The 21,320-nt window shown below is 43.5% G+C and overlaps 2 protein-coding genes across 2 annotated transcripts; both read left to right on the top strand.

Annotated features, from left to right (window-relative positions):
- Nucleotides 1-472: 472 nt before the first annotated feature.
- dennd2c (DENN/MADD domain containing 2C) lies at nucleotides 473-15,847 on the top strand (the record flags this gene model as incomplete). Its single annotated transcript, XM_080854356.1, has 18 exons — nucleotides 473-1,446; nucleotides 2,933-3,057; nucleotides 3,432-3,550; nucleotides 4,222-4,353; nucleotides 7,027-7,105; nucleotides 7,325-7,369; nucleotides 8,064-8,251; nucleotides 8,466-8,575; nucleotides 8,790-8,859; nucleotides 9,418-9,495; nucleotides 10,016-10,156; nucleotides 10,403-10,551; nucleotides 11,434-11,611; nucleotides 12,885-12,926; nucleotides 13,444-13,552; nucleotides 14,316-14,561; nucleotides 15,521-15,607; nucleotides 15,701-15,847. The coding sequence occupies 18 exons, from the start codon at nucleotides 473-475 to the stop codon at nucleotides 15,730-15,732; spliced, it is 2,904 nt and encodes a 967-aa protein (XP_080710482.1). The 3' UTR covers nucleotides 15,733-15,847.
- Nucleotides 15,848-17,166: 1,319 nt separating this feature from the next.
- Nucleotides 17,167-19,663, top strand: bcas2 (BCAS2 pre-mRNA processing factor). Its single transcript, XM_080853278.1, has 7 exons — nucleotides 17,167-17,260; nucleotides 17,645-17,737; nucleotides 17,879-17,949; nucleotides 18,070-18,231; nucleotides 18,581-18,631; nucleotides 18,719-18,799; nucleotides 19,083-19,663. Exons 1-7 carry the CDS (start codon nucleotides 17,168-17,170, stop codon nucleotides 19,207-19,209), a joined length of 678 nt encoding a protein of 225 aa, XP_080709404.1. The 5' UTR covers nucleotide 17,167; the 3' UTR covers nucleotides 19,210-19,663.
- Nucleotides 19,664-21,320: the final 1,657 nt, after the last annotated feature.

The raw sequence follows: 21,320 nt of genomic DNA, 5'->3' as shown, positions 1-21,320 counted from the left end.
CTTTATGGCCATCCGTCAGGTCGCCACCCCTGCAGCGCTCGTTGTCTGTTATGCTACGAGTGAAATTTTTTCGCTATTTCTTTTTTTTTTTTTATGTAAAAAATGTTTTGCAAGAATCGGCACATGGCCGTAATTGGTGATCTATGTTTACCTTTTTCACTGGATTAGACCAAGAAAAGCCCAACGCTTTCTGTTTCTCTCTAATCTTACAGGATCCCCAGTGAAGGAACTAGAGGATAGCGAGGAAGGGGAAGTCAAAACAGCCTGAAAGCGGAAAGAGGCTTTTTTCAAAACCTGCCCACAAACGTCACAGTTGGTGGGGGAAGCTTCACCCTGGAGAGAACACAGAGAGGACGGACGCCCAGCCCTCTACTGTGCTCCAGCTCTTCCACCGAGGGGACAGTGGTCAGGATGTTTCCCCCAGGGATGGTTGTGCTTTGAGGCACAGGGTGCTTCTGTGGGCCCCCTCGCCATGCTGGCCCTTGGAATGGAGCATGGACACCGAGTTAGGAGAGGGGTGGGAGGAGAGGGCAAGGGCACTATGGCTGGTAAGGGGGCCGCTGTCGAGTCACCCTGGCACTCGCCGGCCTCAGGCCGACCTCTCCCTCGGGGAGCGGCGCTCAACATCCGCCAAAAGATCTCGCAATGGGAGGGGCTGAGCCAGGCGGAGGAGAGCCAAGTGATTGGGGTTAAAGGTCGCGCTCGTGGAGTGGCGGGTTTGACGCGGGGGCTCTCCGGTGATGCTGTGGGAGACGCGTTCCCCTCTAACAACCACCAGGTCAATAACAAGGTCCATATCAAAGCCAGCCTGGCCAAAGCCAAGAGCCTGTGCTTGGACTTCAGGGAAGACGCCACACCAATTCGCAGCACGGTAATTGGGCGCAAGATTGAGACCCAGCACAACCCCGACCCCGACCAGAGTCATGCATGTCTGAGCAAAACGACCAGCTGCACTCCTGCACTTAAACCTGCGCTAACCCTTGCACTCAAGGTCACCCCAGTCAAGTCTCCCGTCACCGAATCCTCGTCTGCCAACGGGGTACAGACGGGCGTGGCCACCCAGGAACATGACCTCTCACCTCTACCTCCGCCCACGGACGACCCAGAGGATAGCCTGCCCCCTGGAAACTTTTATGCTTCCAGGGGCTTTTGGCGGCAGATAGAGGCCAGTGACTCTCTATGGGACAAACGAAGAGACGTTCTGGCCACCGGCACCTCCAAGAACTTTCCCTTTGCAGACGATAGCCCAGCTCCGCCAAAACCGCAGCGCACATTCGAGTACAGGGGAGCAGTACCCCCAAGCCCCTGGGCCCAGTGGGAGAACCAGGCCTTGTCTCCAACAAGAACTAGAACCAAACTTTCAGTGCCTGGAAGTCCCCCATCCTGCCCACCTCCTCCCTGTCCTGTCAGCCAAGGCAACGGATTTTCAAGACACAAGAAAAACAGGTAATATATCAATCACTATATCAATCTATCAATCACTCTGTCAATCAATATGGATTTTTGTCTTTTTTTCAAGGTTCTCCCTTTTTCTATTCGGTCCGTTTTTATCTGTCCTTAAATGGGATGTTGGTTGTTCTACTCTTCCCCTGGTTTTGTGTGATCCAAAGTTCCAGAGTCCAAAGTTTGACTTCAAAATGACTTTGTAAATCGTCCTGGATTTAAAAAAACCGACTCAGAACAAGGTCTCTCTTCTAGGCATATGAGCGCTTGTGGACTGGAACTTGTCATGTTTGGTGCCAGGAAAGCCTGCAATAATGAAATCTATTTTAATGGAATAAGAGCTGCTAACCGTCTCCCTTTGCCCTGCATTCCATGTGTCACGGACCTCATCTCCTCATCCATGACACCACATGTTGTTGTTTGCTTTGAGTCCTTACTGACAAGCACTGGCTCAGGCGCTCCGATGTGAGAAGAGTTCACAGCCAGGTCCTTTATCTTAGCAGCACCTTTTCTTTTATAGCCCTGCTATTGCATAGCACTGTCCTCACTTCCCCGTGGCCAATTATCTGTCTGCGGAGCCTACTACCAGCTGGGGTTCCATCCAGCTCATTTGCATATTTTAAGCACATTCATGAACATTAGAAAAAGTTTGGTGGAAACAATGGCTATAGATATGCCGTGGGCAGGATCCATTTTTTTTTTTTTTCTTTTTTTTTTCGATGTATTGTATGTAAATGGCCAGGCTGCATGTGTGAAGAAGAGAGAGGCTGGGAGGCGTTTAGGAGGGTATGACAGCGTGGGGAAGTGTCTCGCTGCTGGCGTGGGTCCAGCTCTGATGTCAGGCCGTCTTTGGCAGCGGCACGGCCTATTGTCTGGACGTGGCCTACTTATCTCACAGCCAAAGGTCTTAGGGTCACATTTGGCCATTTTTACACGGACAGAACAACAGGGCGCACACACACCCACTCAAACATGCACGTTCACACCCGCACAGACATGCACGCACACATTACACACACACGTACACGCACACACCCACATAAACATGCACGCACACACTCACACACACACACGCACGCACACTCTCAGACACAGGCACACACACACACAGACATGTACACACACACACACACACACACACACACACACACACACACAAAACATGGATGCACACATTTCTCTCCCTTTCTCTCGCAGGCGCACACACACACACACATACAAACTGTTTTGTTTTTGTTCTGTGTTGAGTTTGTTGACGGCACCTAGTTAGCAGTTCTGCAACATGGAGATCAAGATTTATTTTTGCATTTTTTGCAGACTTGCTTCCTCTTCTTCGGTTATCTTAGGTTTTGTCCCTGAATCCCCACAAAGGCTATGTACAGTGGGGCGGTGCACATTTCAACAATACCGACACAATCAAACACAATCCCCCATGCATGCAAATGCTCTCCAAGGCATCAGATATGACCCTCTCTCACTCTCTGTGCAGGAAGTCGTTTGAGTTTGAGGATGTGGCGCGACTGGCTGGCCAGCAGGGCCTTCTAGGGAACAGTTCCCGCAGATCAGGACTGTACCATGCCCGGTCTGAGGACAGCATCTACGAGGACATCATATGTAAGTCTATCAAACTGAAGTCCTCCTCAACATCATGTGTGTGTGTGTGTGTGTGGCTGCATGTACATGTTTTTTCAGGTATGTATAAGGTCCTTATCTATTTCCTCTGGCTAGTGTGCAAGACATTGAGTGTTTTTGTGTGTTTGTGTGTGTGTTTGTGTGTGTGTGTGTGTGTGTGTCTGTTTGTATGTGTGTGTATAAGGGGGGTGGAGGGTGATTGTGTTCAATGTGTTGTGTATTGTGTGTTTTGCGGAGACGCTGTTAGAAGTTCTCTGACTCCACAGATCTAATTTTAGCCCGTCATAAAACCTTATGACAATGGACTAATAACGTGCTCCCATTGTGTGTATGTTCTTGCTCTGCGCCTTTCGCAGCGGATGTTTCCAGGGAGAATCCTTACGAGGACATCAAGTTGTCCCCTATGTGTCTTCCCATTGGCCGCCCTCGCCCATGGACCATCGCCCAGAGACAAAGGCCCCCACACACCCCGAAGGTGGGTCACTGTTCCAGCTCTATTCATGCGACCAAACAGACAGCATTGTCTGTAAACACTGTTGATGTATTTGGGCCTCTTAACAACTTTACGTCCGGGTCTCAGCTATGCGATTGTGTTCAGAACTGGAGGCTATTCATTGTCTACAGACAAACTGTAAATCAAGGGAACTTGTGGATAGCAGTGAGAAATAGGGAAGGGAATAGTGAGGGTTTGTCAGTGGGACGGAAGCATGTCAGATATAAGCAAGCACGTGTAAGAAGCTGTGGGGGCGGGGGGGGACTTTAGATGTTGCCTAAACACATTTTGGAACCTCAGTTGTGGCACTCGCGTGCACAGGTTTCTAACAGGCCATAAGTGTGTCAATCTTTACCACACATTGTAGTAGATTTTGGTTTACTGGAAGTCAGAAGGGCAGGTTGATTTGTTGATGCAATGTAGATGCGAGGCAGAAATGGTCAGTATTTCCTCTTTTTTTATTTTTTCTGTGTGTGTGTGTGGGTGGGTGGGTGGGTGGATGGCTGGGTGTGTGTTTATGTATCTGTGCATGCTCGTGTTTGAACACGTGTGTGTGAATATCTGTGTGTGTGCGTGGGTTCACGTGTCCCCTGTGTATGTGCTCGGGTGTGTCATTTGTGTTCATGTACATACATGTTTCTGTGCTTGTGCAGCTGCCTCCAAAGCCTCTCACGCTGCGAGCGTTCCCTGTGAAGACTGAGAGGGGGGTGTCGTCGCAAGGCCCCCCCACCACAGCGACCCCCAGACCTGCTGGACCCAAGCGCCGGGTGTGCAGCCTGCCTCAGGTAGACATGACGAAGGGTTTCAGGATGAATAGAACATGTGCTTACGAAGTCCTCCTCAGAGGACCATTGATTGTTGTACTTAGAAGTCTTGATTGGTTTTAATGGCAGCAAGTATTTCTAAGTTTTAATAAAAAAAAAGGGTTTGAAGTAATACGTCATATGTACTCCAAGTGAGTGGTGTTAGGGTTGTTTAGGGTCATTTTGTCTGGGTACTTTGTATGGGATGACATCAAAGTTAGTCTAAGTAAAAAAAGGGCTTGTTTGAAGTCATACACCTTTGAGTGTGGTTAATAGGTGGGGGTGTTCACATTGGTTCATTTAGGGTGGGTTTGGATGGTAAATAGTGAATATGCCTTTTACTGTAAGGAGGTCTGTGTGTCAGAGGGATTAGTTTACGCAAGAAGCACCAATATAGAAGGAAAGAGAACTGCTCATGGCATAAGGCATAAAAAGAGGAAGAAATTAGGGGGGAGAGAAGGAGGAAGGGAGGAAGAAAGAGATGTGTATGAAGGGAATTGACAGGGTGGGTGGAAGAGGAGATGGAGTTGGGGAAGGGTGACTGTTTGTGTGGGAGTTTCGCGGTAGGGCTGGCCACGGCTTTTATCACCACCCCACACCACTGCACTGTCATCATGCGTACGGGCCAGTGCTCTCAGTGACAGTGCTGCTGTGATCTCTCTGCCTGTTCTTGGCTGGTCGTCTCCCTACTGAGCAATGAGTGTGGTCAGGCCTGCCCTGTGCCCCTGTCACTGGAGCGGAGGGGTCCTGAGGGCCCCTGGGGACATGCTCCACCATAGCCACTGTGAGGCGGGGGGTTGTGGGGGTTGTGTGCAGCGCACAGCTGTGGGGCAGATTCTTGTACAAAGCAGAAGATTTGCGCTGGGTCACATCCATGTGGAGCGGCGTAAACCACTGGAGGTAAGAGCCAGGCCTCTCCCCAGAAACTTAATTTGGGGTTCCCACGGGTCCTTGAAACACTCGAAAGTTGTTAATTTGAGGAAAAATAACACCAAAGCCTTGAAAGTTTTTGAAAATAGACGTAAATAGACATGGGTCATTGAAAGTGCTTGAGTTTATGTATTTTGTGTTCCAAAAGGCAAGAGACTACATAGCCATCATCTGTAACACAGCACAGTACAGAAGTATTGAGAAGTGTTCACTCATTCAAGCCTCTCTCTTTCTCTTTTTAAATTGTTATCTGTGAGCTTCTCTAAAACCTGCTTGTTCTCCTTATAAAAATGCTCAGTGTTGTAATAGTAATTAACCTTGATCCATGTCTCAAACTATGCTGTGTTGGGTCTTGGAGGGAGGAATCTGAGGGAAAGTCCTTGTAAAGTCCTTGAATTTGATGTCTAAGAGGTTGTGGAACCCTGTGAACCGCATCATTTCACATGAAAACTTTCAGTGTTGAGTGTCATGTCCAGAAATATTATGTTAGGATATGTAGTTTTATAGTTCTGTAGGATGTAGTTTAAAACGCTGGATCTAGTCCTAATAGAAGCATAGAAGTAGATATGTCGTCTATATTGATCGTAGCAAAGGAGACGATTAGAGATGTCCTAGGATGAGAAATGTCTGAAGTCGTCAGGGAGCATCATACCGTTTGAGGAATCAAACAGGTTTATGTTCAGCATGTGTTTAGTTTTTAACTTTTGTTCCACACATTTGATTAGTGTGGTCTTGTTCCTTATTAGCAATCTTAATGAATGGATATTTCAGTATCACAGAGATGTTCAAATAGTGGGGGTGTGCTTAACAGCTATTACTAAAACTAGAGTGGGAGCATTGTAGTCGCTGTAGTAGTTGACTAATTGTTTACTCACTTGACGTTACAGTGGTTATACCCTCGTGGCTCGTTTTTCCATTGTGATTAAGCTTGATCAGTTCCATCCCTTTTGTAGCTAGCTTTCCTCATTTTTGTTATTTTTATTCAAGTAAAGGTTTATGCTTTTAGATGACACATCAACTGTGTTTATTGTTTATACAAATCAAACATTAACTTACATCAGTGATGCTGCTGTGTCCATCACGCTGCTCATATATTTGTTTACCTGTCAGTGTGATAGTAGACGCTACTTGAGTAGAGTCCATTTTGAACATTATTTAAAAAAAAATATATTTTTTACAACTTTATCTTCTTAAACACCCTAATAATATGGTGGCAGATGAAGCCTGTTTGAGTTGGGAGGACCTGAGTGTGAGTGAGCGGCGTTATCTGGCCTGGGGCAGAGCTGGGGCTGGTTTCCGCTGGGAAGTGGGGGTTTGTCTGTCTGAGCCGAGGTCCTCTGGAGGAGGGGATGCCTGAGCCGCGTGGATGTGACATGCAGCGTTGTGCTGTGTCATTTCCCCCTTTGCTGGCCTGGTTCAAGCACATGTTTCATCCCTCCAGAGTCCTACAGCTGGTCTGGCATCTTTCTTGTGTTTCACGTAGTCTTTCATAAGTCCAAACCTGAATCTAGAGGGACCACTGACACAAACAGTTGCCATTGTTGCATACAAGTCTGTGTTCATATTGTTTAAAATTGCTTGGGCTGATCCTCTTGAGTTCATCGGATCTTGTCATGAAAGGCAGTACCTACTTGTTTTTTTTTACAGTATTTAAGCAGATAGTGGCTAACTTAATGTTTTGTTAACTTAATGCATTCTTAATAAGCTGTGTCATCTTTGTTTCAGTATGTGATGAAGATCCATGAGATCTTCCAGACAAAGAGAGGCTGGAAGAGAGTGAAGAGCCAAGGAGGAACAGCCAGAGGTACGGCACCAGGCCTCATCCTGACTGCATTAAAGAAGATCCTCCTGAACCCATCACCTGCAGCTATGCTTCTAGCTGCTGTTTCAGTTTAACCCCTTAAGCAGCGATCGTAGTACCACCAAGCCCAATGTGAACACAAATAGATGTGTACAGTATTATGTTGTGTCGTATTTTATAATGCCTTCGTGACCTGAATGTAAATATTCTCTGTTTGAACAGATGAGGCGAGTGGAACAGAGAGTGACCCGGAGGACGGCAGTAAAGGTCAGTCGCCTTGCTTTCTTTTCCAAAGTGCCCTTGCTAAGATTTCTCGTGGGTGGTTAATCATTGCTTCCACTGGCCTTTGCCCCGGTTTGCTTCATTGATCTCTGAGCCCCAAGTTCAGCTGTTAAATGTATGGTGCCAATGAGACTTGGTCACTGGTATAGTCAACAGAGAGCGACAGGTATGAAATGAACTATCAAAGGGATGTTGCCACACACTTTTTTTTTTCTCAGTGTATGGGTGGAACGTAAACCTTAGTAAAGGAGCAGAACAAAATGTTTAATCAATTAAACGAAGCAACATGATTGATTATAGATGATTGGAAATTCCAAGTTCATTACATGATGCCTTCGCTTAGATTTGGTCTCCAATTTACTTACCACGCCCTCTGTGCCCATCATAGATTAACATTGATTTGTGCCAGAATTTAACTCATGAAACTGCAAAAGCAATCCACAAAATGTTGTAATCCATTCCATTGATTCTTTATATAAGTAATTTAAACAAATGGCCTTTGTTTACATACATTTGTTGATTGCTGATTTAGGCTGATGCTCTACGATTGGGAATTTCTCAGTATTACACACATACTACACACACAGATACTGTTTTATTTTGTGGTGATTTTATACCATAGTGTCCGGTGGATTATTTATATATTTAGATAATTATGTAAATTGGCCTTGTTTGTCAGATGGCTTGCCGAGGTTGGTTTATGTGCAGTCCACACTGAGGCGAAAACCAGGCTATCGCACCCTGGAGAAGGACCTCATTCAGCTACAACAGCAGCAGCTCTTTCAGCTGTTTGTGGTGGTGTCACTGAGGAAAGGTTCCCCGGGAAACACATACAGCCCTGAGATCACACAGCAGTTCCCTACCAAGGTAAAGTGGTCACTAAATTGCTTTTTTTTTTTGTAATGTGGTCTGTTGCTTTATTTGCGTTGTGAATACAGTGTGCTGTTGAGTTTTAAAGTAGTCTAATATTCTATGCTGTGCTGTTTTGGTTTAACCCATTTTTGTTACCACACAGAGAAGCTTAAATTATTTAGATGGTGACACAGGTGTCCTCTAAATGACTGAATAAATGTGTGTGCAGTTTGAAAAGTTGTCCCGAATGTCCCGGGAAGCAGAGGACCGCATGAAGGTCATCCCCCTGTTTTGCTTTCCGGACTCTCAAGACTGGAAACCCTCTGCTGACGTGAACAGGTGAGGGCCAGAGGTCAACCTTAGGGGTCTAAGTGACCGGTACACCATCGGCTTGACCTCTGTGTATTGGTTAACATAAATACTGTATGTCACATTGTTCAGTGAGATTGTTCGGCGTGAGCTCATCAGTTTTGATAAAGGACAGTTCCCCTTGAACATCCTCATAGCAGAACTATGGTTGGTTTTTGAAAGATTTTTATTTCCCTTTTCGCAGCGAAACCTTCTCTTTTGTTCTCACGGGAGAGGATGGTAGCCGCTGGTTTGGGTACTGTCGCAAGATCCTGGTAAGTCTCTGTGTGTGCATGTGTTTGCTCATTCATTTGTGCCAACTCACTCGGTGTGTTAGTGTCTGTGTGTTTGTGTGTTTGTGTGTGGGGGGGGATGTGTGTGTGTGCGGAGGCACATTCATGAGTGTCTGAGTGATTGTCTCCATGACGGGAGTGAGTAAGACACGAGAGATGTAATCTTCTCCACGTCTTAATACTGAAAAGCCCCCGTGAATCATGGGGAGTCTGTCTCATCATCATGACCTTTTTCATCTTTCCTCTGTGGCATTAAAAACACACGTATGTAAGACGGTATATCGGCGATATCCACACACAATATCAGTAGTGCCACTGTCTTGATATCGCAATCACTATAAACTGGCTGCTGTTGACTTAGTCATAACATTTTTAACATTTATATTTTTTTGGCACTACTGTGGTGACTCAAGTCTATGCCTGTTTTGCTGTTTATGAACTGCGTGCTGTCTGTCTTACCACGGATAAAAACCTTTGCCAGCTGAAGAAATGCAGCGTTAATGAGTGTTTACGAGTCTCATCTTGTGTTTGTGTCTTCAGCCCATTGGGAAGGGGAAGAGACTGCCTGAAGTTCACTGTATTGTTAGCAGACTGGGCTGCTTCAACCTCTTTGCCAAGGTAAGAAGGGTTTACTTGCCCGGAGCTCCACACGCTAAGCGTAAACAAGCTTTGAAGAGATAATTCCCTGTGTGTGAATTAACCACCCATAAATCACAGCTGGTCAGACTGCAGACTTATCCTGAGGAAATAGGAAGCAGGCTCTCCAAAGTTAGCCCAAACTTGTCACCAGCCGGTTAGGCATTGCTTCAATTGTTTGCCCTCATATCCTTTAGTACATCAGTTAGCTTTGAATAATTGGTACCATATCCTGGGATTACATTTTTGTTTTGATAAATTATAAATGTTCCCCTACTTAATAAAGGTGTCTCTTACAAAACCAAAGGCAAGGATGATCTTACTTGCCAGCACAGGAAACTTAAGATATCAGTATGTGCTGTCCGTGAACATTACTAAAAACCTAACAGCTTGTTGAACCGATCACATGGTGGGAGGGAGTTTTGCCTTGAAGTTTTGAACCCCTTTTCTGAACCCAAAGAATCCTGCTGCTGACCACAGACTGTCTCTTAAACCCCAACAGATCCTGGAGGAGGTGGAGAGGAGGCGTGAGATCTCTCCCGCTCTGGTCTACCCCTTCATGCGCAGCGTCATGGAGGCGCCCTTCCCCGCCCCGGGCCGAACCATCACTGTCAAGAGCTTCCTGCCCGGTTCAGGGAGTGAGGTATCACTTTCCTCCTTTCTTCTTTTGATCATGAGAAAATGTGCATTCTACATACGTCAGAACATTTGTAAAAAAAAAAAAAAAAGTAATTTCTAATTTCATTTGATTAACCAACTTCTCTAACGTGACAATTTATCACATAATTGGCCAGTGAATAACTCATTAATGTTATTTGAAGAGTTTGTTTCTGTAAAAATGTACGTGTTCGTTAAAATGACGCTGACCCACGATCCTGCTGTGCCGTAGGTGCTGACCATGGGTCGGCCGGTGGACTCGCGTCTGGAGCACGTGGACTTTGACAGCCTGCTGGAGTGCCTGAGTGTGGGACGCCTGCTCCAGGTGTTCGCCTCTCTGCTGCTGGAGAGACGAGTCATCTTCATAGCCGACAAACTCAGGTTGGAAAATACAGCAAGCACACACTACAATATTCCACATGGGGAATATTCCACCAAGCAGTTAATGAGCGGTGCGGAACAATACATTTAGTAAACTGGAAAGATTTTACTCCTGTTCGTGTGTTTTGAGATTTATAATTTCCAGGTTTTACACTATTCTGGCTAACTCGGAGGTTTTGTTTTGTAGAAAGCACCACTGGACTATTTACACTGTTCATTTAAACCCGACGCATACATTGACAAGCTGACAAGTGTACAAGTGTTTTGTTAAAATTGCTAATTACAGACAGAGATCTGTCCAATTGTATTACTTTCTAAACTGAAGGATTACAAACATCACTAAGTATGGGTGTCAAAGTAAAGTTGTTGCCGTACAGTTCACATAAGCACTTCAGTGAGGTAGGGCTTTTAGTGAGGTTAGCATGTTTGGCCGGACAACAGCCCGGAACAGAGTGGCCTTTGTGCTGAAGTTGGGACAGTGTTTGCTGTCATATGCAGTGTGGCCATAATTAAGACAGATGCTCAAGAATAGCCTCCGTCTCTACAGAAGTGGCATGTTGAAATTCCTAAATTGAAGTCATGCTGCATGTCATTGAACCACAAAAGCAGAAGAATTCCAAAAATGTATAGAAACCGCATTGAAAGGATGTTCCAATCAGGATGCTCTAATCAGGAATGGCATTGAAAGGATACTCTAATCAGGAATTTGCTCTGGAATTCCATAAGTCACTCTATAAGTAAAATGGCGTCAAAAAAAAACTTTAAAATGTAAGTGATTTCATTTCATCTCTCTTCTCTCCTCTCATACATATCTCTCTCTCTCTCTCTCTCTCTCTCTCTCTTTCTCTCTTTGCCTGCCTACCTCTTCTTGACCCCTGGCAGCACACTGTCTCGCTGTGCCCATTCAGCGCTGGCGCTGCTCTACCCGTTCACCTGGCAGCACACCTTCGTGCCCGTGCTGCCCGCCAGCATGCTGGACATCAGCTGCTCTCCCACTCCCTTCCTCATGGGGGCGCTCTCCCGATCCCTGCCTCAGCTGCTGGAGCTGCCCATCGAAGAGGTCAGACTTCACGACTCGTGTTTAAACCCTTGCTTAGAATTCATACTGAATCATAGCGTACGCAAACAATGAACAAGTACCACATTCCACCCTCACTCCTCCATTAATAACAATTTTAATACGATAATGAGGCGAAACCTGCCATTGTTATTTTTAGACTCAGTATTGCATAGCATTGCGTTAAATACATTCCCATTTATTTCACTGCATACAACTTCATGTGTTCTTATTTACAAAATGGTCCATGTGTCAATATTATAAGAGTAATAGTTTTCACATGTGCCTACAGCCTCGTAAACAGACCCGAAATGTTGGTAACACTGCATTGCGTCTTAATGTCGCCAACTAACTAAACCCTTAAGAAATGACACAGAGCTTATTGCATTTATGTCACTCTTGATACATCGGACTGGGAGCGTGAAAGATGGCGTGCGCATTATTTTTGGCCGCACGCAATTATTTTGGGCGTATGTAGCATTTGTACATGAGGAGCTCTTGTTGTGAAAAACACAGCAACAAAGAATTTGCCCTTCCTCATCAATGCAATTCGATTAGCAGTTGTCATGGTCTCAGTAGAACTCCCTTCCAAAACAGTTTTCAGAGTTCCACCAGCCTTTTATGGCCACAAGAGCTGTGCTTGTTTGAGTCATTCAAAATGAGGTCAGAATCCAGGATTTACCCTGGGGTCATATTGGGGAAAATAGGTCATGTTTTCATTCAGAGTGCTGCACCCATTGGTTAAGGTGCCATCTGGTGATCATTTTTTAATAATTGAGCTGTCTCATGCCAAACATATTTTTAATGTGTTCCCCAGTTTGGTGAAAGTAGTGAGCGATATGTGCCAAATACAGGAGTAAAAACAGACCTCTCGGCAAAGACTCAATGACATGTTTGGCAGATCTTTGTATGTGAATGACATATTTTGATATCTGCAATAAGGTAATAAAAGGACAGATGTAATATTTTATATTTTAGGCGTTCTTCGGGGCCATATGTCGTTGGTAGAATTTGCTCACGCTAGATAATTGTCTAATTTCCTAATGATGCCAGTTCATAAACCAAGGACATGACTCAATGATTGAGATTGTCTGGCTTATTGCACGAGTGAAACAAAACCCGTGACGGAAACTCGAGATTTGGAACGGAGCGTGGAATCCAGTGAAAGGAGTCTTAATTACCATTCATACTTTTGAAGAAATGCCATGTGTACATGTCTGCCTTTTCAAACGAATCAGACATCTCATATGTTCCCCTGTGTCTGCCTGCCTTCCAGGTGCTCATTGTGGATTTATGCGCAGACAAGTTCGTCATCCAGGTATGTGTGAGCTGATCAGACTTTAATGTGGCTGTAATTTGGGTGTGCATGATGAGAGACAGAGAGGGGTGTGGCATCACGCCGAGACCTGTTAGATGGGTTTAGTTTACAGGATTGCATAATGCTGAGGTGGGTAGGGTTTTCTGAAGGCGTTTGCAATGTGATCAGTGCACAGTGCAGGGTTTGACAGTCTGGGCAGCTGCTGGGTGGGATTGAAAACGTAAAACCTTTTAAAGCTCATTTGTAGGAAATAATGTGAATAGATCTGAATAGTTTGAGTCCAAGTCTTAGTTCATCCCTTCATCCTAATTATCATTGTCATTCAACATTGGTGGCTGCTTTAATCCAGAAGGCTTAATCCAAATGTTGGATGCAAAGTTAGCCTTGAGCCTATGATAGTGAATTTGTCTGAATAGTTTTAAAGGAAGAGTGTTTTAAGAAGTGAAGAAAGCTCAACCCATTTAATCATTCTTAAAATTGCCATCCTGTCTTTTCCCAAATCCTTTGCCTGGCACAGCTGGGGGATGAGGACCGCATCTTACCCAGCAAGCTCCAGGCTGCACTCCATGAAATCCTAGAGAACAGAGAGCAGATCCTCACTCAGGACGACACAGACGGGAGCGGTGGTGGGTGCAGCATTGCGTCTCCTAGGGATGGTGGCATGGGAATGTTCATGTTCATCTAGTCCATACTTTGGTAGTGTATTTAAATTGGTGGGCCTTGAAGGAGGCAGTTGGTGATATTAGCAGGCTGGTGTTGGCTTGCTTTTTATCATGTCCTGGCTTGTTGATCTTTTTTAAACAAGTTGATTTTGCCAATTAATAGTGAATCTTGCCGAAGCATTTAACATAACTTGGCCTCAAGCTACAACAGCTTTTCTCTCTCTTTCTCAGTCATTCACTTTCTCTTTCTCAAACACACACACACACCACACACACAGAGACAAAGCCCCAGGGCCTTTCGAACTTCTCTGAAAGACAACATACTCTCTTTTTGTATGAACTCAAAGGCTTGCGCATAAATAAGTTGCCCATTCATTAATGGACACAGCGCTTGAGTTTCCAGTCTGTGGTGGCAATTCTAAAGGTTTGGACACCAAAGGTCACAAAAACAGCTCAGATACTCTGTAATTCACCTAGTGTCAGTCAGCACAGGTGTTGTGCCTTCACACACCCACAACTGCATGCTCATGCAAGAATAGGCTGGGTGAAAGAAAGCTTGTTATTGTCAGAAACAAGTGAATGATAGTGATAGCTTTCACAACTCATTCTCTCCCTTTCTTTCATTGTGTGTGTGTGTGTTTGTGTTTGTGTGTGTGTGTGTGTGTGTGTGTGTGTGTGTGTGTGTGTGTGTGTGTGTGTGTGTGTGTGTTTGTGTGTGTGTATAAAGGGGAGGAGTGTGACCTGAGCGCCCTCATCTCGGAGGCGTTTGTGCGCTTCTTTGTGGAGCTGGTTGGCCACTACCCCCTACACATGGGCGAGGGTGGGCCAGGGGGCGCCAGAGAGCTGCAGAGGGACAGCTTCCGAAAGTCCCACCCCTCCCGCGGGGTGCAGCAGTTCCTGCAGTTCTTCATGGAGACGCAGATGTTCGCCGGGTTCATCCAGGACCGAGAGCTACGCAAGGGAGGAGTCAAGGGTGAGGGGCACAACACTACTGTTTCTGCCTGAGAGTATGGATGTATTAGGCTGTGTTCAGATTGGCAGTCAAAATGCGATGTATGTGCCAATCCCAATTAAATCAGTTCATATGTAGCAAGTCTTGAACAGCCAAAAATCACATGAGATCTGATTTTTACAAATTAGGCAGAGGAAGCCACTGATGAGCGGTGCAGGCAAGCTCTCATTACTTTTATTAATCCATGTAGTAAATTAGCTAATTATAATGTCATGTCTCTCGACGTTGGTTTGGGCGACGTCAAGATTACTTCCGGGCGCAATGTCATTACTATGGCAACCAATGTGGATAATACCAAAAATGAGGTTTACCACACGGACACACAGATCGGATCTGATCACTTGCCATATATAATGTTGACAGTCAATCAGGAGGCTCAGATTCTGATCTGATATACAAAAGAAAATCTGATTGGACTGATCGTGTAAACCTAGCTTATGTCTCTTGTAGCCATATGTAAATTAACACATTCATCTGGAGATAATCATGCTGAAATGTGGAGTAAATGTGGGTGGACTACTGCATTAACAGGGACTTACTGCCTTCGGCAGATATAGTAAATGTTGGGTCTCATAAGATAAGCCTGTAGTACATGGGTATGTAAGTTTTCGACGCACTTCGATGCCTAAGTGATATCTTGCCATGGAGCAATCACAAGCCATGTATTTTAGAATGTCTGGTTGCAGGAATAACACAAGGATAACCATGTCACAAATATTATTCACATTTTCACATATAAATGAAAAAAGCAGGGATCAGTGTAGGTGTTTTGGGGGGGGGGGGGTCAAGAGGAGGGTCCAGTAGTGGATAAGTAGTTGGATATGTCCTTAGGCATGTTTCTAGGCATGAGATTTGATGCAACCTAAAGAGTGAATTGTTACGGATGAATATTCACAGGTATTCCTCTTCCTCTTTAATAGGCCTGTTTGAATTGAGGGCTGCTGAATACTTGGACTCCCATCCTGAGCCAGAACCCAGCGGGGTCAATAAATTCCTCAAGGGACTTGGTAGGAAGCACCTTCAATGTCATATACACAGCATCTAACATAAATGGAGGGTTATATTTGGTATTGACTTGATGTTTAATTGTCTTGATGCAGGCAGCAAAATTAAGTTCCTCCAGAAGAAGTGAGGACCTATCAGCTGGAGGCTGTATCATGGATTTCTCCATGACAACGAACAAGATTTCCATAGGAGTTCCTGTGAAATAAAAAAAAATGGTGCCTGAAACGAGAAGAAGTCGAACTTTGGTATGACGTAGCTGGGCACAATGCTGCTCCTAGTCCTGGAAGAATGAAAGCACAAGAGTGGGAATAGGTCAGGGCCTAACAAATCCCAAGGTTCCCCTGAAAGAGAGTGAGAGAGAAGAGTGAGTGAGTGCGAAAGAGAGAGAGAGAGAGAGAGAGAGAAGCGAAAGAGAGGCAGAATAAATGAACTCCATCTAGGAGTCATAGTGCAATTTGGATAAAACTGGAAGTGGATTCTATTTTTAAACAGTGACCAGTGTTAGTGGCTGTTTGTAATTGCAAGGGTGGAAGGTACCGCTAAGGCAGTGGGTTAATTTAAGAACTATTTATACCTCTTTCACTAACCTGCTCTGTTCATCTCTGTAAATAGATTTCTATGTTGTAACGTTTTAAAATGTTTTTTTATATAATAATCTTAAGGACTGGAAATAGGTTGACGAGGTTTGTGTTTCAAAATACCGGTCTGAGAGGTTTTTTTATCAGTTCATTTCAAGGTATCTATTTATAATGGCTGACATCAATTGATCTCACAATTATGTAGTTGAGTACATGCCATGTGCCATCAAAACCTGTAATTAAACCCAAGTGTTTTGTCTAACAACATTTCAGTACAAAAACTCCTGTACAGTTTTTTAAAAGGTATACTGTGTTGCCATTATCAATTGCTTGTAAATCTTTCCAAATAAATCTGTTAATGGAGCACTATAAAACTTGTCACATGTTCATCTTCAACTGTAATAATAATAATAATTCATTTTATTTTTAACGCACTTTTCATTCCAAAGAATCTCAGAGTTTCAATTACCCAATATGATGCTTCCCATTTGAATATTATACATAGAGTGTTCCATAGGGATACAATAATATAACAAGAATGGGAGCATTCAGAGAATGCAAACCTCTGCCTTGTGACCTTGACCTTTGACCTTGCCATCTGAAAATCTAATCAATTATTGCCATTATATTACCCAATCTCCCCACAAAGTTTGATGGAAATCGGTCCATGCGTTTCTGCGTAATCCTGCTGACAAACAAACAAACAAACAAACATAGAGGGGTGAAAACATAACCTCCTTGGCGGAGGTAATAATAAATAACTATGCTAATCCACCGCATACAAAATGATAACGGTCACTCCCACACTATAGATTGTAGGTGGATTTTGCTGTAGCTCCAGAATAGATAACGAACATTATGTATTATGTGGCATTTCTCTTCCATCACAATAGGGGGCCATCAGGGGTTTGCTCTCCTACAAACATCTCATTTCTTGAAGAAGGAATTGCGCGTGCGCACTGGAATATTACGTTCGTCTTGAAAATGGCTGGAACGTTTGCTGTGGCTGGCGAAGTGTTTGTAGATGCTTTGCCTTATTTTGATCAGGGATACGATGGTGCTGGAATCAGAGAGGCGGTAAGTGTCCATGAGATGCTTTGTCCCACTCCCCTTTACCTCGAAAAAAACACAAAAGTCCCCCTAAAAATGGTTCCGCAATAGTTCCATGCGTTGGTTAGCATCTCAGTGAGCCTGGGCAGTGCTAACGTTCAGTAACAAATAGCTGCATTTAATCGTGTTTCTGTTTGATGTTTTTTTTTTTAAATATATGTGGCTTGATGCCGGTCATACAGATATTGGTTTATATCTATTATTAAAAGACCGGCAGCTCTCTTCGAGTATTATCATTGCCTTAACTTTACGGAGCTGGCTAGTAGATGTCTGTGGTCTACTTACTGTGCTGCCTATTTTGTATTGGCGATGTTACAGGTAGGTTCACTAACTTATACATCTTTATGTTAGGCTGCTGCCTTGGTGGAAGAGGAGACGAGAAGATACCGACCCACCAAAAACTACTTGAGCTACCTGCCAACTCCTGATTTTGCTACTTTCGAAGTAAGCACTGCTAAAACGAGCGGTCATTAGACTTCTGCCCGTGCTATAAAGTTCTACAAGATTTCGGCTCCTCTCTTATGAATACAATTTATACAACCTGTCTCATTAATACAATCTTGCATCACACAATGTTTTGTGCAGACAGAGATAATGCGGAATGAGTTTGAGAGACTTGCAGCACGTCAGCCCATGGAACTGTTAAGCATGAAAAGGTAGCTGAGAAAAAACACCTGCCAGTGTTATTTCTATTAACAACAGAAAACATTGCATTAAAATATTTTCTTGTTGTGATTGATTGACCTTTAATGGACTTCATTGGTGCACCTTCACAGATATGAACTCCCAGCTCCTTCATCTGGACAGAAGAATGACATCACTGCTTGGCAAGAGTGTGTCAATAACTCCATGGCCCAGCTAGAGCATCAGGCTGTTCGTATTGAGAATTTAGATCTCATGGGACAGTATGGAACTAATGCCTGGAAAGCTTATAATGAGTGAGTGCCTAGCTTTGGACCTTTGACCATGACCTGTCTTTACCTCCCTCCTCTCAAAGAGTCCATGTGTCTCCTTTGTGTTTTGTTACACCATTACGAGGTTCCAAAGATAGTCTGTGCACTGATTGAGTTTCTTCGTTTTACCTGTTAGCCCTCTGTATTGTTCCTTGAGCTGGGAGGCATGACTGTGTTAAATCCCTCATTGACTCCTTTGTGGGACCTTTAACAATCTAAGATTTATTTTGTTGTTCTTGCTTGCTGCATTGTTAGAATTAAAATATTGTAATTGTTCAGAATGACCTTGTGTTATACTGTGTACTTAATAAATAAAACACTTTTGCATTTATAGTAACCTGGCCTTTATGATTGAAACTGCTCAAAAGGAGTTACAGAAATTAAGGTAAGAGTTTTATCTTCAGTCTTATCTCTAATTTCATTTGTGGATAGTTTTTGTCACCACAATAGTTTGTGTTTCTGATCCTCACAGAAAACAAGTTCAAGATCTCAACTGGCAAAGAAAGAATGACCAGCTTGCTGGAGGTGCTAAACTCAGAGAACTGGAGTCAAAGTGAGTTTTCCCTATTAAATACATACACCACACAAAGTCTCAACACTCTTGTGGAGTGTTTAACAAAAAGAGCTTGTATTTTCAGTAGGTTGAACTGTAGCCTGGTGCATTGCAACCTCACTAGTAACATTTTCATAAGGTACACACTGAGCAGTCAGTAAAAGTAAATGGTTGAAAAACAGACAAATGAAGAACAACAACGAGAGACACAGCCCTGGTGAATAACCAGCATTCAAAAAGTCTGCCAGTGACTAAATGTTGTTTTTTTGTCTTGTTCACACAGTTGGGTGTCTTTGGTGAGCAAAAACTACGAGATTGAGCGGGCCATCGTGCAGCTGGAAAATGAGGTGGGACAGCTTAAAACACAGCAGGGAGACGAGAACAAGGAGAATATTCGCCAGGACTACTAGAACCGGGAAGCATTTATGACTCGAGGCTAGCATGTTCACTGGGATGGCCATCAGCAGACTACATACTCGCCTCTGGAGCAAAGGAAGGGCAGAGCTGGACCTTTTTCTATTTGAAGCTCACTAAACTTGGTCAAGATTGTTTTTTCATTCAGAGCATGTTTGTAGGATATCCCTGTACAAAATAGTGTCCACCTTTTCTAAATCATTTTGTTGTCTTCTGAAGACAGTACTGATTATCCAGACGTTTTGTGTGGCAAAGCTGAAGCTTATGGCTTGTGGATATTTGGAAGGAACCTTCACCCAACAGTTTTGTTTTTTTACAATGAGTGTTATGTAAATGGTAACTCTCAAATTGTCACAATCGGTGGGTGTAATATTTAACCATAAATGTCACTGCTTTGTCTCTTGTACAGAAAAAAAAAATACAATTTTCTTTCTTTTTTTAAGTGGAATAGTTTTGTTTTATACATCATTGCAATAAAAAGTCTGATGTCGATTGACATGGCTTGAATTCTACCACCTTGAGGCAGAGCTGTCGTGGCGGTTCTCATCCACATTTTGTGATTCATTCTATAAACAGGCTGTTCAACTTGTTATCGATGCACTTAGTCCATTTGGCGTTCTGAAATTGGGTTAATTATATTAGAGGCTGCTCCAATTTAAAATCCCTTACTGTAGGTTTCTGCCAGTCTACTTTTTAATGTGTCACTCAGGGCTGTGAGTATAACTTGATAAGAGTGATCTATTTGCGAAGGACAAGATTGGGAAAGTATATTTTGCTTCAGTTCTCAGATTTGGATTGGTTTGTTTACTTACACCAATGATTTAAAGAATATTAGGAAGTGATGTAGTACCATACAAATTCTGTCATGCTTTGGTAATGTGCCACTAGGGGGTGCTATAATTGAGGTTTTACTTAGTTTCGCACGAGAGAAATGAAAAATGTGCGGCTCATACAAGAAGAAAGAATACATTTTTAGAAACTACAAGCAATGGTTTTGAGATATACAGAAGCATTTCTGCAAAACAACTCAAATGTACAACTGCTCAATCAGAAAACACGCATGTTCAAATTAAATAGCCTGATCAATGTCCTGAATCACTTCTATCCACCTGGAGAAAAGCCAGAAAAAAGTATTGAGATTTTTCCAGTATATATAACACCATAGCATGCTCACAGTTTAAAAAAAAAAAGACTTAGCTTAAATAACACCAGCTGTGCTTAGACATTGCACAAATGCTGAGACCATTACTAAATTCACAAACACGTGCTGTAGCTATACACTTTAAGCCTTTGACTATGCAGGCATTACATAAAGAAGTGCATTAAAATATCTTAACCATTCCATTGAAATCAAATTGCCTAAAGTATTGTCTTACTTTATTTGATAAGAGACAAAGCCATCAGTTGTCAATAATGACACCAGAAAACTGAATAAAAATCTATTTGCACTTGGAGGTTTAGAGCCCCCTGGAGGTAATTTTATGCATTGAACATTTCCACAGAGCCCCATAAGCAATTTCCTTGAACAGTTGATGAAGGGACCACTCATTAATTCATAGCTAGACCCCCTCTAAACAACAATTAATAGGAGTACAATGAAATAGATGAAAAAACAACAGTATCCTAAAAAGAACAATATATACAACCAAACTATAAACTAATATCATTACAATGTAGTGATATGAAAAGTGAATATAAACATTGATAGAAATGCATTTTTAAATGGGGTTTTACAATGGAGATAGAACATATCATGCCGTTTCGAGCCGGACCTCGACTCCGTTATCTTTCGAAAGACTGTAGGTGGGCTGCTTTCCAGACCCGTGGCTCTATAAAAAAATAGAAGGGGCCGAGGCCAAGACCAAGCAGGAGGAGCTCCCAGGGGGTATAAAAAGGAGAGAACTGAAAGTGTAAGTTTAGTTGAGTCCTATGGCTTGCTCAGTTTTATGTGTTGGTGCATAACGAGCAGAAAAAAACTTGTTACTCTGCCAGCTTTGCCAGCCTTCTTTTGAAAGACTTTCCAACATACTGAAGACATCTGAAAAGGATCCAGACTGATATTTTGGCTCGAGTCTGGTCAATTTCCCACAACAATGGGCAACCAGCA

The sequence above is a fragment of the Sprattus sprattus genome, assembly GCF_963457725.1.
Source record: "Sprattus sprattus genome assembly, chromosome: 16".
Lineage (NCBI taxonomy): Eukaryota > Metazoa > Chordata > Actinopteri > Clupeiformes > Clupeidae > Sprattus > Sprattus sprattus.
Note: the sequence above shows the minus strand (reverse complement) of the source record. Positions and strands in the feature narration are given on the sequence as shown.

Coding starts and splice junctions, on each gene's coding strand:
- bcas2 (XM_080853278.1), top strand. CDS start 17,168: ATGGCTGGAACGTTTGCTGTGGCTGGCGAAGTGTTTGTAGATGCTTTG. Junction 17,738..17,878: donor CTGATTTTGCTACTTTCGAA/GTAAGCACTGCT, acceptor TGTTTTGTGCAG/ACAGAGATAATGCGGAATGA. Junction 18,632..18,718: donor AAGGAGTTACAGAAATTAAG/GTAAGAGTTTTA, acceptor TGATCCTCACAG/AAAACAAGTTCAAGATCTCA.